This window comes from Rissa tridactyla, chromosome 6, assembly GCF_028500815.1.
Source record: "Rissa tridactyla isolate bRisTri1 chromosome 6, bRisTri1.patW.cur.20221130, whole genome shotgun sequence".
Classification (NCBI taxonomy): Eukaryota; Metazoa; Chordata; class Aves; order Charadriiformes; family Laridae; genus Rissa; species Rissa tridactyla.
The window spans coordinates 24,054,068-24,071,188 of NC_071471.1; the positions used below are offsets into that span (position 1 = coordinate 24,054,068).

A 17,121-nucleotide genomic window follows, 5' to 3' on the forward strand; every position below is an offset into this window, starting at 1 on the left:
ATGTTCACATTTGATATCTCCCAAATGTGTGCATGCGGGGGGGGCTGGGGGAGGGAAATATGCCAAAGCTGATACATTCAGAAAACCAAACCAGCTACTTGATTACTTTTTTTTTTCCAAACTAGCAGAACAAAACATAGGAACACTGTGAAAGCATGACAGAGATTTTGTATTCAAGCTACGAACAACATTCAAGACAACTGATATTTCAGAATGGATTACAGAACAGAGAAAGTCAAAATACTAATTTAACTCTGTTAGATCAATTAACAACATCACCTGCTATCTAGTTTTTATTTGCCATATTACTGAGCTGACTTTCCAAATAGCCTGACATAATTTTGTTGAAGGAAAACAATATTGCAAATCTAAATCTGTAAGGAAGAAACCATTTCTTAGTTGAAGGGGAACAGGTTTTAGATGAAAACACATTAAGTAATTTTGTGACGCGCAGCAACCTACTCGACTTACTTCTGATTAAGGTTTTTTGGGGTTTTTTTAAGTGCTCCAACACCACTAAAACAAGATTACTTGCATTAATAGCACAGGTGAGATCTAGTAGGGTTTCTAGTAATTTCAAGTGGCCATGAAACTGCAACAATGAAACATACCATAAACAGATACAACACAAGTTTAGAACAGTCAGACTGCTAAGAACAGGTTGAGAACTGACAAAGTGGTTCTGAAGTCTGTAACAGAGGAAAAAGCCTGATGCACCCAGGGAAAACACTTTACTCCAGACAGCCTCTGGGAGCAATAAAGTACAGCAACAAGTGCGTTCAATGCATTATATTTTGAAAGTGACAGATTGAGATTACCTTGCCTGCCACTTCGGTGGGGTCTCACAGGCAACTTTACATTTATTTTACGTCTGATCTCAAAAATTAACTCATTGCTACATTTGCCTTTACTACCAAGTTTCCAAGTAGACAGTTCTCGCGTTCTAGATCACTTGAGTTCATCTGCATACAGCACTGTGAAGTCAGAATCTTCAGTACCCATACTGTTCCAACTACAGTTTGGTTTCAGCAGCATGTCAAGAACCCCTGAACTACTAAAAAAAGAAAGAAAATACCGCCCTTACCAACATGGCCATAGTGCCACAAAGTATTTAAACATTAATGAAAGGCACTTAAGTGATACTGTTCCTTCACATATTAAATGCCACAAAATTCATCTTTCCTCATCACAATTAACCTGAAGAGAGCTCAGTTTCCACTCTCTCCATGGAGTCTTTAAATTTGCAAATTGAGGTGTGCAACAGCATTTCTCTTAACAATGCTTCTTCAGGTTCTAGTTACAAAGTGATGATTAAAGTTTTGCGCTGGAGTACTGCTGTCAAGAGCTTAGTATAAAACATAGCTACATTCAGTTGCAAGTCTACAAATACTTGAGGTAAATGAGAAATAAGGAGTATGCAGCAGAACTATATCAGTTTAAAAGTTGCCGTGCAAGAAATTTGAAGAAAGCATATTTTCTATCTTATTTCTGGCAAAGAAATATATTTGTTCTTCTGCCAAGCTTTTTGTAACTGGGTAAGGGAATGAAACTAACTTCTTTAATCCATAATCTTATGGTATAATACAAATCATCATTTTTATTACCAGTGGTTTATCATATAAAGCTATCTGCTAAATAAATGAGGCAGAACATTACCAGAGTAAGATATGGCAGCACACATTGTCATTACGTAAACATGAAAAACATCATGGAATAGACTGTAGCAGATCTTTAAAGCACAACTTTTAGCACTTGGAAACCTGGCTTAAAGTTTGCCAAATTTATGCAGCTTCCATTACTTTCTTTAAAAAGAGACAACAGTTGAAATGGTGTTCTCTCCAGAAATTTTCTAATTAAGTTCAAATCAAGTTGCATTTTTATGTACACCAGTGGTATTCCTGCCTCTTCCATTACCTGAATCCATTTATTTTGATCACTGGTTTTACTTAAAGATCTGAAACCTAGCTATGCAGCTTCTTCTCAGGTACTATTCATGCAGGCTTATTCACACAGAGTATCAATGTCGGCATGCTCTTGCTCAAGTTAGTGATTTCCCACCTTCCCCTCACCCCTTTACAATGGATGAGCTCATCAGGCTATTATATCCGGAACAACTGCAAAAGTCAAAACAAGAGAAGTTTTAAAGAGAAATTACAGTTCCCAATGAGTAACTTGATTACAATGGAGTATAACCTCAAAATAAAGAGGAAGAGAACATTCACTCTTTAAGGAAGAGCTCCAAGCTTGTATTCAGCATACAGCTTATTAATATGCACCTTCAGTTACTTTCTTCATTAGTTCTCTTTAAGTGCATAGCCACATCTCACCTGTGATCAGAAGGTTCAGTTACACTGCACACACCTTCCAGGAAGGGACACTCTCTGTACTGAATAAGCTAATTACATAAGGGATTTGACATTAGAAGACACAGAACATTATTAACATGGATAAGATGCCATCTTCTAGCCCTGATGTTAACCACATCTTACAATATTACCTTGTCCAAAAATAGACATCTACCACAGATTCATATTCCACAAAGGTATATGATGTAAAGGCAGCTTTTCCTCACTAACTCCAGAAGTTGAAGTAAGCATCTAATCACTGTAACAGCATCAAGGACATTTAGTGTAAGTCCCTTGATTGTTTGGGAGGGCGAGTGTGTGTGCAGTTTTCTTTTTCCTTTTCTTTGGGGCCAGCATAGGGGACATTGAAGTTCACCATCACTAGTGTTACTATGCATTGTTTACATCTTCCCTTTTTTGGTGCCTCAACTCATTAATATTGCTCCTAAAAAAAAAAATAATGTTTTCAACTCAGAAGATACTACATAAGCGTATTTTTGATTTCTGTATTTATTTACCTGTACTTACTTCAACATCTAAACAGTACTGGACTAAGAGAGGAGGTACAGAACAGACCCCAAGCACATAAAAGCCCACAGTACAGAAAGAAGATCATTTCCCCTATCCAGAGTGGCTAAGAAACAACAACGAGCTCATAGCAAGGCAAATAAGACAGAAGTTAGACATGGAGTAACATGAGGGAGAATAAAACAGCACATCTTTGCTTTCTAAAAGCAAAGAAAGCATTAAGGCTAGACCTAGCTACCTTGGAGCACAAGCATGTGCCAGATGACCTACGAAGGTTTGTCTCAGGCCTGTTTTTCCCTAATGGTTTTACCTTTAGGAACTACCCCTAAAAATCAATCAAAGTAGAAATTCTTCATTACATTTACCGCTCTGCATTAATAACAATTGATATTAACCATGCTTTAAACACACAATAGTTGCCAGTCACAAGTCTGATGAAGATGCACATTGCTGGTATTGAGTCTAATGCCCGTCTTGTGACTAGATAGCTTTCTGAAAGTTTAACACCTTTGCCCCTGAATAACATATGTACATCAGAAAAAGAATGTTTGTGTTCCTTCATTTCCACCTTTACAAAAGTCTATCAAGTAGTTGCCCTTTTCTATGCTAAGTTTACTTATTTGGATGTTACGCAATAAAACAAGGGTTGTCAGTAACAAGTTACTCTGAAAGCAGAATAAACATGAAACACACCTTCCCTTTCAGATCTTAAAAAAGCCTTCTTGTTCAAGATGTACCAGGGACCTCAGCTTCCACTTTGAAATACCAAATTGCTCCCTGCAACACAAGGTTCACATTCCAAGAGATGACTCAGACCCTTTCATACCTTTTAAGAAGGTCAAATCTTTGCAGTTCAGCATGTGCGCTTTATTGTGGACACCATCACAAAACAGACCAGACCATTCAGAAAACACTGAGAAACTGATCTCCCCACTGCTCCATGAGACAGCACTGTACTTCTACGCATTATAGAATCCTTCCAGTTCCCACTCCACACATATGTTTGTAAGTTTCTTGTTGGTTTTTAGTGATTGGAAAGGGGGGGAAAAAAAAAAAACAAACAAGAAGATGGAGCTATTTTATCAGTACAGTGATCAATGAAAAAACATTCATTCAAGAGTAAAGTCAAGTGGTGAGCAGGGCCAAGTGACCTCCTTAGGTCCTTTCCGAACTGGCTTACTATATGAATCATGACAAGAGAGGCTTTTTTGGAGCAACTGAAGGCAACTATGGCTTGAAAACCATTGCTAGTACTTCTCAGGCATCTTTAATATTGAAGTCCAGTATTAGATCACTGTGATTAACTTTCTTGATGTACACTTAACTTTTCCAGTTCTTCCTACCTAGACGTCTTCACTTCAAAAGTTGACTATCTATTGCTCTTATACATGGCAGTTTTATGCCATATTTGTACTGAGTATGTTCATGAGTCAAGTAAGACTGGCAACAGTAAGTACATTGCAAGACAAGCCTTATTATAGACAGTGAGAGTAAACAGATTGGTTATGTGTGCTCGAACCCTGGCTGCCAGACAGAATTAAAGGAGAATATCACTGCATAGTTACACAGTTAGATTCTACCAACTTGATGAGAAAAATTTTATCACACAGCAGGATAAGGAGAACAATTGCTCTTCAAAACTAACCTTCACACTAAAGTAACCATCACTGTTATCTGAAAGCACGCAGTAGAGAAGCTAGTTGACGTAGTGTTGTCCTTCAACCTGACTGTACACTTGATATCATATGTGGCTAGAAATTTTCTGTTTACAGAAAACTGCTGAATTCACATTTTAATCATTTTGTTAAAAAAAGATAGCCTGATACAAGCAGCTACATACAAGCATGTTGTCATACTTGATCACCAGTGAGAAGTCTGAAAATAGTTTTGCTCCTTGAGAAACATATTATTTCATATAAATTGAAAAAAAAAATCAGGAAGGAAAAAAGAAAGCTTTAATGTGACTTTGTTTTGCAGTTACCAACCCCATGTCCCAAATTAAAACTTCGCTAGAAAAATGCTCAGCAAGAAGTTGGTTCATATACTGCCATAAATCTGCTATGATACTATATATAGATTAAAATATTAAGAGGAAATTCAAAGTATTACTTCTTCAGAAATATAAACCCACTGACCCAAAGGTAATCTATTACCCTACCAAAAAATTCAGACGTACTACTACCTTCAGAGTCAGTACTGAATGAGGCAGTGACAGCTTGATGAAAAGTTTCCCCTATTAACAATGTCACAGAGTCCACAAAGTGTTTTACAGGTAGCATTACTAATTTGGCAGGTGATGAACAGGACACAGATCATCCAACAGGCCAACAGAAGACCCCAGAAACACTGCAGGTTAAGTTTTTGACAGTGTGGTAGTACACCATGTTGTACAACTTTGGGATTTGATTATACTTTGTCACAATAATTTAGTCTCAGTGTGACAGAAGACAGACCTGCGATGAGAAGGGTTCTACATGATGCTAATTAGCTTGTTAGAAAATACAGCATGGCCTATAAATGTAAGATTAACACAGACATTTCTGAGATTCACTTACATTGCAAACTAAATACAAACATGTAGGTTAGTCAAACAATAACTCTCTTTCTTGTGCTTCGGCTTCATTGCCTAGAAACAAAATAATTTAGTCAGGTTACCTTCCTGGATTGTCTCAAAGTAAATAACTGTACTTATCAGTGATGTAAGGACCCACACAAAAATTCATTATGGCTTCATTCATGACATTAAAGTCAACTGTATTACGTTTTTGCTAAATGGCTGCAGGAGGACTGCAGTGTCTTTGTTGCCTATAGCTTGGGGCCTCAAATTTAGAGATTATTTAAGAACAAGTTTTCATTACAATTTTCTTCTACAATATTTGCATTCTGGGTTTGAAGACAGTCAAAGTGAAATATAAAAAGAAAAAAAATGAACTTGTGCATGATTCCTGACTGAGAATGACAGTTCTGATTATTCATTTACTGGAAAGATACAGGTTGTTTCCCTAATGGTCAGTTTGGCCTGAACAACTTTTGCAAGACATCAAAAGACTCCATTTTCATAAGCCTCTTACTCAACAGGTCGGCACTCCTACCACAGTAGATCTGCTATATTAATAAGTAGTAATGCCACACTGTGGATGACCTACAATTTTTCTGCTAACAGCTAAGACCTGTTTAGGCTCCTACCTATGGAGCCAACTGGAGACCGAAGAACAGTCAGAATTAAAGTTGTCAATTTAAGCTTACTACTCCCAATTTTTTCACAGGCACCCTAGGAGCGAAATAAATTAAAAAAAACAAAACAGATTACCTCTATTGCTACTAGAACAACAGGATACACCAAACAATAAAAATTAAAAATACCCTTCCATTTTAAGATCAAAATCAGTGTATATACAGAATCAAGACATTCACAATCAGCTACATTTTACAAATATAGAAACTATTACAAGTTAAAAACATGTATGTTTCTGAAAACTAGAAGTACTATTTACAGTATTTACTTACCAGAAGACTGCTTTTAAATTTCTTAGTTGAAATATAACATTGTTAAAAATATTTGCTGCAAAACCTGAAATACTAATATTTTCATAAACACATTTCATTCCTCTCAATATTTATTAAATAGGCTACCAAACAATAGAAAGGTACACAGTTATTCTTCAAGTACTGCTTTCATGTTCATTACACATATTTTTATATACATAAAAAATAAGCTAGATTTTAAAACTTTTAATGCAATGGAAAACTTAAACCTCGTGAAACTGTTTGAGCATCAAATCAAATACCAAAAACACACTCCTGTACAATCAGAAGTCTAGTCTTGGTGGTGGGAGGGAAGAAAGAGAGAGAAAACTGGAGAGAATATACCAGAGATAAACAGAAGTAATCACAGCAGTGCTTGCCAGCTTTTAAAGTCTTACAAAGAAAATACATCCACAGTGTCAGTCTCCCTAAAAAAAGCTTGTAAAATTAAAGTCATTAGAATTCTTCTTTTTTTTCTCATTATGAAGGATGTACTTCATATTTGTCAGGTGATAACTACTCAACTCCTCTGACAGCCTTTAAAGCACCAGGAAGCTCAATATTCAAAACACACACAATACATAACTCAAACAGGATAACTTCCACAGTTTAAGTTTTGTGTTATGGTGTTAGAACCTCTGGATCAATATTATTTCTGCTGAACAATGCAGAAAGGAAAAGAAAAACCTCAACAGTCTTTTGGAAAAAAAAATATTTCAAATTAAAATTATTATTGGATTGCTACACATAATAAAACCACCCTCAAAACAAACTGCACACACTCTAAAAATGTTCCCAAGTTGCATGCCAGATTTGGAGAATAAATTTAGGCCAGTACCAAGCACTCATTTCTTCCCCGTGTGTAAATGCGACACAATCGGGCCTCACATGCAGGCCTCTCTCTCCAATACAGGCAGGACCTTTGTTCGATACGTCGATGTTTTTCCCCCAAAGCCCTTGACATAACTTTCCATTCTTTCCCCTATTATTTTCCGGTTCACAGTCTAGACTTTCGGACTCCCGTTCTGTGAAAACCCCTGGCTGTCGAGAAAGCCAGTGCACTCGGAAAGGGGCGGGGGGTGGGGGGGAAGAGAAGGGGGAACAATAAAAAAGTTGAACAGCAGGAAGACGGGCCTACAGGTCTGGCGAGAGCCCCGGTATCGGTTTGTTTGTCAGCCCCAGCCCACCACAGCGGTACCGGGGGAGGCTGGTGGGGGGCGGCGATGCCACCGGCCCCTCGCAACTTGTCCCACTCCCCGGGCTCGCCCCCCCCCCCCCCCCCCCCAAACCCCGTCGGGGAAGGGGAAGGAGGAAGAGCCAGGCAGGAAAGGCAGAACCCAGCGTTTGATCAGCCTCCAAGTACGGCGCATTATGCAAGCGAACGCGAGGACCGGGCAACTTGCTTCTCGACTGTGAAAGCAACAAAAACATGGGCTCTAAAACATTAACTGCGAAAATAAACCCCTCCCGTGGGCAGCCGGCGCTGTAACTCCGGCCCTACAGGCGCCTCCATTCTCTTCCCACCTTCTCCCCCCCCAAAAAAAAAACGCTTGTGAAATATGGACGTCGGCCGATTATTTAGCATTTTTTTATCGAGCCGGGCAGGGGGAGGGAAAGAGGAGTTTCTATTTTTTCCTTTAAAATATTCGATAGCTCTTTCGGGGAGGGGAAAAAAACCAAGGAAACAAAAAAAAAAATTAAAAAAAAAGGAGGGAGCCATTAGGGAAAAGGGGGCCAACCGGAGTGGGGGAGGGAGACGGCGGGGAAGGGCATACAGCTCGGCACGGCGGTGTCAACACTGACACTGCCCTTTTGTATCGGCTGCGACCCAGGGCCCGGCGCGGGGAGGCCGCGCTGCCCCCACCCGCCGGGCGGCCCGGGCGAGGCGAGGCGGCGGGCGGCAGCCCTGCCCGGCACCGGGGGGGGAGAGGGGATGTCCCTAGAGCGGGCTCCGGTGACTGCCTGGCCATTTTGTCGGCTCCGTTTCCACCCCCTTCACTCCTCAGCAAGGGCCCCCTCCCCTCGCCCCATTATACACCTCCGGGGCCCCCACACACACTCACCAGCGCGACGTCGTGTCGGCCCCGTTTCCCCACCGCTCCCCCCTCCCGCCCCCCATCCGCAACAATGCTCCGGGATGGCGCTGCTCCGCTCCCCTCCCCCTGCCCCGGGCCGCCACGAAGGGCAGCTCAGTTAATGCCGGGGATGACACAACAGGCCCGGCCCAGAGGCTACCGAGGGGCCCAGCGCCACGCCGCCCCGCGCCCGCCTCCCCAGCGCCCCCAGAGAGAGCGGAGAGGCCCCAGGTACCTAGTTTGTCCCGATGCGGCCTCCGCAGACGCTCCGTGCCTCCCCTCCTCCCGGCAGCAGCCGCCTTCTCTTCCCTTCAATTATCAGCTGAAGCCGCAGCACCGAGCAGCGCCTCGCCCGCCGCCTCCGCCGCCGAACCCCTTCCAGCGGCGCGAGGGGGAGGCTGCGGGACTACTTTCTCCCGGCGCCGGGGCCCCGCCGGGGCCTGCGCGCCTCCCCCGGCCCGACAGGCGGCCCCCGCCCCGCCTGCCGCCCCCCGCGCAGCCCCCGCCGCGGCCGTCTGCGCGCACGGCTCTCTGCGCTCGGAGGGGTCGACGGTCGGCTTTCGGTATCCCTCCGCCGGGGTCGTCACCCCTGGGTCCGAGCTGAGCGTCTCCCCGCGGGTGCGGGCGGGGGGCGCGGGAGGAGAGGCGGAGCTCGGCGGGGGAGCGGGGCTCTGCCAGTGGCGGGGGAGAAGACCCTGCCCGGCCACCGCGCTGCCACCGGCCCTGCCCCTTTAAGAGGGGGCTGGGCTGCCGGTGACCCCGTGTGATGTCTGCCTCTTCCTGGTTGCCATAGACACTGCCTTCCAGCGTCCCAAAATGGCGTCGCTGCTAGGAGAGGAGGTGTTCGAGACGCGCCGGCAGGCCCCGGCCCCCAGCAAGGACTTCTGCCAGCTGCTCGTCACCCGGCGGGAGGTGGGTGCCAGGGGGCTTGCCCCGCCGCTCTCTTCCCCCTCACCTCACGCCCGTGAGGGAAGGCAGCTGGGGCCTGCCCCGGCTCCTGAGGCAGCGGCGGCCGTAGTGAGGGCCCCGTGGGGAGCAGAGGGGCTGTGTCGGGGAAGGGCAGGTGTCACCTGTCACCCGGGTAGCCACCAGTCAGCGCTGCTGGTTCGGCCTCCTGAGGGCTGGGAACGCCTTGCTGCGGCCTTGGGATGTGGTGTCGGTTAGTAGCCGGGGAGCAGGTAAGGTTTTGCTACCGAAAAGCGTTAATACCTGGCATAGGCGAAAGCCTGTCTGGACGAGGAGCCTCTGTGTGGGGGAGATTCCTTCTACCTAGAGCATCCCAGGCCTGTGGGAAGCGGCTCTGGGTGAGGATCAGAGGAAGGCAGCAAAAACCCGATCATAGAATCATAGGATGGGTTGGAAGGGACCTTAAAGATCATCTAGTTCCAAGCCCCCTGTCATGGGCAGGGACACCTCCCGCTAGACCAGGCTGCTCAAGATCCTTCAAAACGGTGAGTTAGTAGCCTTGGGAAAAAATATGTACACAACTGTGATTTTTGTAACCTTAAAACAAACTTAAGTCTTTAAAACAGTGAGTTAGTAGCCTTGGGAAGAAGTACATACACATCTGTGACTTTGTAACCTTAAAACAAACTTAAGTCTACTCTCAGAAATGCCTCACAAATAAATGAGATGCTAACGCTTAAAGTAAATAAATAACAAATCCTTAAGTAACATCACAGTATTTCTCTAAGGAAAGACAAGTTTAGCTGCACTCACTTAAGGCGAGGGGAAACAACAGTCTAGCATCTCATTCCAGGAAAATAAACTTAAATTGGCCATCTGGGAATGGGAAGATTGTGTATATTTTCCATGTGGTACCTGAAGATGTTTAGGTGTCCTGCCTTATGTCTGTACGTAACTGGTTTTCCAATCAGGGAAATGAGCAATCCTAAATATCTTAAAGGAGATTTTTTTGAACTTTTTCTGAAATATGCAGCAAAATGTGCTCTATGAACGTTCTTCAGAAAAAACTAATAATAATCATCAGTGATGAATATTTGATAGTAAACAAAAGAGATTTAACAAACCTGATTATGAGTTGGTAAGGTTATGAAATAAAAATGCAAATCTATAATTTTTGTTTCATTTTGACCTATTTTTGATTGGGTTGACTTTGTATGAATAGGAGATGAATATAGATGCTTGTCTCAGGCTGAACAGACTGATTTAGAAGTTGTGAAGTTTCAAAAATTTTTCTGAGAAAGTTTTTAAAATGTCTCACCAGAACAAGAAAAACAACATATTTTGAAACTCGGAGGAAGTTTCTGGTTTGTTTTCCCAAAGTAAACCAAAATAGTGAACGTATATTCTTCCAGGGATGAGAGGATTGTCAGGTTTGTAATTGAGAAATTAGAGAGAGGGGGAGGTGACAAACTGAAGTTCAGCTGCAATTCCAAATGATCTTTCTTCTGCGTGTTATATGGAACTTCTTTTGGTCTCTCCAGTGCCAAGATTTTCTTTTTAAATCACCAGTGTCTTTAGCAGTTTCAGAAGGGGTTTTGGTTTCATTCTTTAAAAAAAAATAATAAAATTAAGATAGAACTGACAAGGCAACCTTAGGGAGCTTTGAGTTCCACCAAAATTGAGACTAATTATGGTGCTGCACAATAGCTGGGAAATACGTGCTTTTCTGTAGCTAAGGTCTTGTAATGGGCCTGTCCCATTGACCTCAGGGGAATCATGTCAGTGCCATGCTTCTTCATGGTATATGTAATTGAGTGTTAGGGCGTTTTTACCGTTCATTTTTGCACTCGGATAATAAAAATAAGATGTTCCGTATTAATATTATCTTCATTTTTTTTGGTTCTCGTATCAGTTTCCTGTCAAATACCTCAGATATCTATTTTTGCGTTTTGTTTTCAGCTGCCCAAATATATCCTTAAAACAAGCCAAAGTCAGTTAACATAAACTGTGCAAAAAGCTTTGTAACTGTCAGTGCAAGTAAGTTAAAATTATTCTGTAAATGTTTATTGTACAAAAGCGTTACCAGGAAGTTAGTGTCATTGAAAAAGAACTGGTTTGGTTTATTTGAAAAATTTTGTTTTGATTTTATGACGGTAAGATCGTTTGAGCATGATGCAGTGAACATACGTATTTCAACATATCACTATATCCTTTGAAGCTGATGTATCTGATTCCAGCAAAACTTCCCAGTTCAATCAGATTTGAATTCACTATTGCTGAAAACAACTAACTTCATGTAAGTAATCTCTGAGATTTTAACTGCTGTACACATAAAACTTATGGATTAGTTAGCCTTTCTGCAGGCTATGGAGTCCCCTAAGAAGAGATCTGTGTCAAAAATAGTAATCAAATATATAGGCATCACCGATGTGCCAAGTTATGTATCATGTAAAATGTATTTAGTCATAATGTGTTAGCATCTTAGGAGGCCTAGTTGTTGGTTCACGTTCCCAGTATGCTATTTTGCAGTCTCCTAATAATAGTCATTGCCTGAAAGACTTTACAGTCTAAGCCTCCAACCTTGCACATAGTTACATGAATGCTGAAATTTGCTACTTTCAATAGTCCCATTCTTCTTTGTTCTTTAAAAACAAAAAGGGAGTTTGTGGCTGCATGGTGGATTTGTACGAAGGCTCCCATATTTCTGTGAGCATTGCCCTACTTTGAATGGTCTACTTGGGCTTTACATGAGCAGTAAATTCATCTCCTTGAGGATGAAGTTATTAATTTACTGGGCATGTCTTGCACAGCTCCAGAGTGCATGTACCTGTGGTGATGATCAGGGTTTTCAGGTATCAGCTGGCTATCAGGTCAAACTGTCTATAGAACCAGAAATCCTGTACACGTACAGAAGGTCTTAAGAATTGGTTAGGGCAAAAAATTTAGTTGGACAATGGTCATATCTGTGGGAAAGCAAGTCCATGGTAGCAGGCTTTGTGTTCAAACAAGCCATGTGAATCGACATCTCTCTTCCATCATGCAACCTGATATGTTAGGGATGTTCTCCAGAAGGCATTTTTGAAGTCTTCTACGGTGTCAGGATCAATACAGGCCCACACTATTGTATAACTAAATATAAATGAACTGGAATTCCTGTAAATTAAAAGAAAGGACAGCTCTGAGAGCAGAGTTAAGCATACACTAAGAATTTTGCTGAAGCTAAGTATAGGACAATAAAATAAAGAGTACAAGACAGACAAAAAGAGTACCTAGGGTGTGACACCACAGGAGCATACATCCTCAGCTGTAAGCATGTGAATTACTTTATTACTGCAAAAATAAACTGGAAAATATTTATTTATTACTTTCAATGTTGTCAATCGTAATAATAGCAAGGTGTACTTCAGCATGCTTGTTTGTGTTTAGCTCAGATCTAGAGAGACTAAAACACCTGGAAAAAGGGAAGTAAGGCCTTCTGTAGGCAAACAAGATATTGGAAGCAGTCAAAAACAGAAGCTACTTTGAACTCCTCTTGCCAATCGAATGCAACAGTAGTTTAAAAAAAAAAACAAACAGCTAGAAATACACCCACTTGTGTGGGTGCATTTGTGTACAAAAAATGACAAGGAGACCCTGATGGTAACCTTTTATTTTGCAACAAGAGACAGCTTCCATCCCAGATACAAATTCAATTTCAATTACATTTCAAAATTAGAGCCATTAATTAGGACTTTATAAACAAAGGTATTGACTACTCAGTAGCAAGCATGCATTGCCATTGAGAAGTTAGGAAGGGAAGATTACCAACTAGTTTCTGTGTAAGATACTTCAAGGAGGAAGCATAAGGAGAAGGGGAGAGCCTTGTAACTCATTGCAAATAACTCTTCTAAAAGTAGACTGTATAGAGGTACAGATGCATAAGTGAGTATTCATGGAATGCAGTTCAACCAGTGGGATTGTGTAGAAGGAGAGATCTTTCAAACAATAAGTTAAAAGACTATTTTTTCCAAGTAGCTATTTCAAGGCTGCAATCATAACTTTACAAATGCAGGGAAACTATCCCACGTGTTTCCCCTGTGTAGGCATCTACCAATCCCACTGCAGAAATATAGGCTGAAATACTGTAGGCTGAAGGAGATGACTTCAGGTCACCAAGTCCTAGTCCCTGCTTTCATCCAGATGTATAATAGATCTTCATAGCATAAATGGGACTTGATGTGTTTCAAAGGTAGTGAGGCTTTTTTTGCCTTGCTCCTTCACACAGAATAATTTCCCCAGATCATCACTTCTCTCATGGTTAGAAATGCAGTCATACAGAATAGTTTACAACTTATTTTGTGTGGGGGTATCTTTTAGCTTGAATACTGCTATTGTGTGTAGGTAGCAATGTTATATATGTGTGTATACAGGTATGTAGATTTGTATATATATAAAACGTTATATATATTTAATAAATATGCCCTCTTGTCAGGGTTTGTTTTGTTTTTTCAGTCTCCACTTGTGAAACAGACTCTCTACTTCCTGGCCACTTTAGTATCTTTACACTGCATTTCTTCCCATTAGAACTTTTGTTCTTAACAATAGTAAGTCTTACGAGTGCCATATGCAAAGGCATACTTAATTCCCTGCATTTTCTGGAAAATTCTATGTGATTTAAATTTTAGGATTGTATTTAACTTTCTCTACCAAAATCACATTAGTGACTCTTGATCACCCTTTGAAGAATTACTATACCAATGTTTTTTTCTCTTCTGTCAACTTTCAATTTATAGCCTTTTGGTTTATAGCAGAAATTATTTCTAAATGAGTGACTTTGCCATTTGTACTTTTCAGTTTCTGTCCCCTCCCCTCCACTTTCCCCAGGAATGCTTTGAGTTGTTATGAAGGAGAAGTTGATGTACATATCAGTATCAACATACTAAATAGAAAAACATGCTTGACCATAAAATGTCTACTAGTAATCCTGCTAGAATTCATGGGAACAGTAGTTAGCTTTTGTCTTGTGTGAGTGCACGTAATACCATGTAGAATGGGAATCTTTTTTTTCCCAAGACTGACATCAAGGTCGGCAACCTCTTTAGCATATGCCTTTCCATCTACCTTTCACTGTACATGTTTTTCAATCACTCTTGAAATGCCAAATTAATATTTGATATGCCAGTTACAATTTAGCAAGGTTTGTCACAAACAACAATAGACATTATCTGTTTTTACAAAACAAGCAATAAATCCTATGAGTTCCAACATTAAACATATCTTGAGACAGCCACACAAATAACCTTTCAAAATAAAATTTCTTATAAATTGTCTAACAGATTATAAGTACAGGTTTTGAAAAGTGCAAGAGAGGAATCCAGATGGTGGGGTAGTGTAGAAAAGGTCGTTTGCGCATTTTGGTCAAACAAGGAATATAGACACCCTCCTGTTTCGCCCCCCCCCTCCGCCCCCCGAAAAAAAAGTCTGGTGCTTAATCTGCTTATAGGACAGGCTCATAACTAGAAAGATGAGGCTGGTAACAAAAGAAACGCAATGGGGAAATGATTCACTCAACATGTAATTAATACGAGCATCTGTCACCATTTAATGAATGCAGCACTAATCAGAGGATTTTGTCATGTTAGTAAAATGTTTAGCTACTTACCCGTAAAAGGCAGGCATCGTGTATACAAAACTAATGTAGTTCTGTGCAATATTCCATATGTGATCTGCTCATATAACAGTCGGGATAATTGAATTTTATCAAATATGTAACTGCAGAATTGTATGTTTGTTCAGAGATCAGCAACTGGATTCTCTAACAAATACATACAGGACATCTAGACGAGCAAATAGTGTAGGTAACTAGGCAAACAGTTCTGATGACTGTTCCTGTTCTTCACCCATCATTGCTCCTATTGTTTAGTGTCCACTTCTACATCTTCAATCAGTTTCTGATTAAATCAATATATTCTGAGCACAGTGTATTATTTTGGATACTGAGAACTACAATATTTTCTTAAAAGATCCTGTAAATAATTCTTTTCATTTCAAAAATAAAGTTGTTTTCTGGCTTTTTAGTTGTAAGTAAAAATTCTGAACCTACAGCACTTAAATCTTAAAAAACATTTTAAAAAATCTCTTTTCAATAAACAGCCTGATTCCATTTCAGATCTCTATAAACCCTAGATTTTATTTTTTTTTTTTAAAAAAGATAACCTTAGCATTGTAAATAAAATTTCAATTTCAGGAGATATTAGTAAGGGATTGTTTTACTGGTTGTGGTCTGGTTGTTTTTCAGTTGTGAGTACCTTCAGGCTCTGTTGAAACCTGCAAGGATAGTTCCTTCCTTTTGAAAAATGGTACTATAAGGTTAACTAAGTGTTGCCTTTGTATCTTGGGCTTGTTTTTAAGTCTTAATGATGACATTTGATATATAACCTATTTGATTGACAGAAGATGCCATTTGAAGTGCTTAAGCCAGATGGATTGGGGGGAAAAAATCAACAGATGTTATTATAGTAATTAAGCTGAAATTAATTTCATGTTATACAAAACAATTCTTTGCAAGATAAGTCTGATTTTAAGTAAGGATCTGTGAGAGATGAACCTTTTTCAAAGTCATTTTATTTGCATTTGAAACCTGAAGGATGCCATACTAGTTATTGCCTGGCTGGACCAATTATATTCAAGAGTCGTCTTTGATATTTGAAATGAGAATTTCAGTTCTTCACAAAGAAAAAGAGCACAAAATTTTCTCTAAAGGGGATTTGAAAAAAGATAGTTTTGTTATAAGCTGTATTTATAGGGGGACTTTATCGCATAAAACTAGCAACTTGGTGGTATTGTCTTAAATTAGAATCGTTTCAAGCATAGTTTGATGACTTCAGGAGAAGGAAGCCATTTTGTTCCAGCCCAAGAAATGCTCTGTTATGCTGAAAAAGTGTATTTTCAAAATAACTGAACGCTTTCATGGTAATGGTATCACACAATATTAAGAAATTATTATCACGAGAATGTTTATTAAGCCTAAAATACATAGGGAAATCTCCTTTGCTTTTTTGTTGTCTCTACTTCAAATATCTAAGTAAACATTAGAACTGCTTAGAAAATAGAAACAGTTTCTTTGGGGAAATAATGCTGTATTGGAAAAAAATGAATATTGTTGTCACGTGTTTCTGTCTGAAGCTAAAATATGTTGGTTTAGCAATGTTGTGGTGTTGTCTTATAGTTTTTATGCCTGATCGTGTCTCTTACTTTTTCCGTAATGCACCACCTCTGGATGAATGCAGTTGCTAGGTCTTACCCATCAGGGAACATCTGGGAATTCTTTGGTCATGCTGCAGTATTGAAGATGTAATCCAGCATGAGAATACAACTGACATAGGAAAATTTGGACTTTTAACAACTGAAATGCAATTTATGATATGTTGCTGAAGCAGTGTTGGCACTTCAGGGCTTTCCTTATTGGTGGATTAAGGTTTCTCTTCAGAAGGCATCACATATAGCAATATAAATGGTGGGGTTTTTCCTTCCCAAAAGACTTAATCTCCTGGGTTTTGGGTTGTTGTTTCATTGTTGTTTTTTCCCCACAAACATTACTAAATGCATAACCCTATGAAACATTCATTTATGATTTGAAATTAGAGATATAACCGATATTGAGTCCTTAGGTGGTTATTACATGTGAAGTTCAGTTGTTTGTGAGCCTACAATAATTCAGTACTGTTATGTGGGCTTATAAAATTCCTTTTTCAGTAGTGACT

At 40.4% G+C, this 17,121-nt stretch overlaps 2 protein-coding genes across 12 annotated transcripts in view; one reads left to right on the forward strand and one right to left on the reverse strand.

The window, feature by feature from the left end:
- Positions 1 to 8,938, reverse strand: part of TRIP12 (thyroid hormone receptor interactor 12) — a 79,006-nt gene extending 70,068 nt beyond the window's left edge. For 5 of the 9 annotated variants that reach the window (XM_054206465.1, XM_054206464.1, XM_054206462.1 and 2 more), the window contains exon 1: positions 8,709 to 8,935. The gene's annotated coding sequence lies outside the window, so the exon portion shown is untranslated. Of the gene's footprint in view, positions 1 to 5,428; positions 5,500 to 8,461; positions 8,480 to 8,708 lie in introns of those variants that run through there. The other 4 variants (XM_054206457.1, XM_054206463.1, XM_054206460.1 and 1 more) reach the window with 4 other exon arrangements.
- Positions 8,939 to 8,980: 42 nt separating this feature from the next.
- The window catches only part of FBXO36 (F-box protein 36), a 28,549-nt gene continuing 20,408 nt past the window's right edge, over positions 8,981 to 17,121 (forward strand). For all 3 annotated transcript variants that reach the window (XR_008467092.1, XM_054206468.1, XM_054206469.1), the window contains exon 1: positions 8,981 to 9,385. Coding sequence is in view for 2 of the 3 variants with exons in the window: in XM_054206468.1 (XP_054062443.1) it covers positions 9,290 to 9,385 (96 nt within the window). In the remaining variant the exon portion in view is untranslated. The remainder of the gene's footprint in view (positions 9,386 to 17,121) is intronic.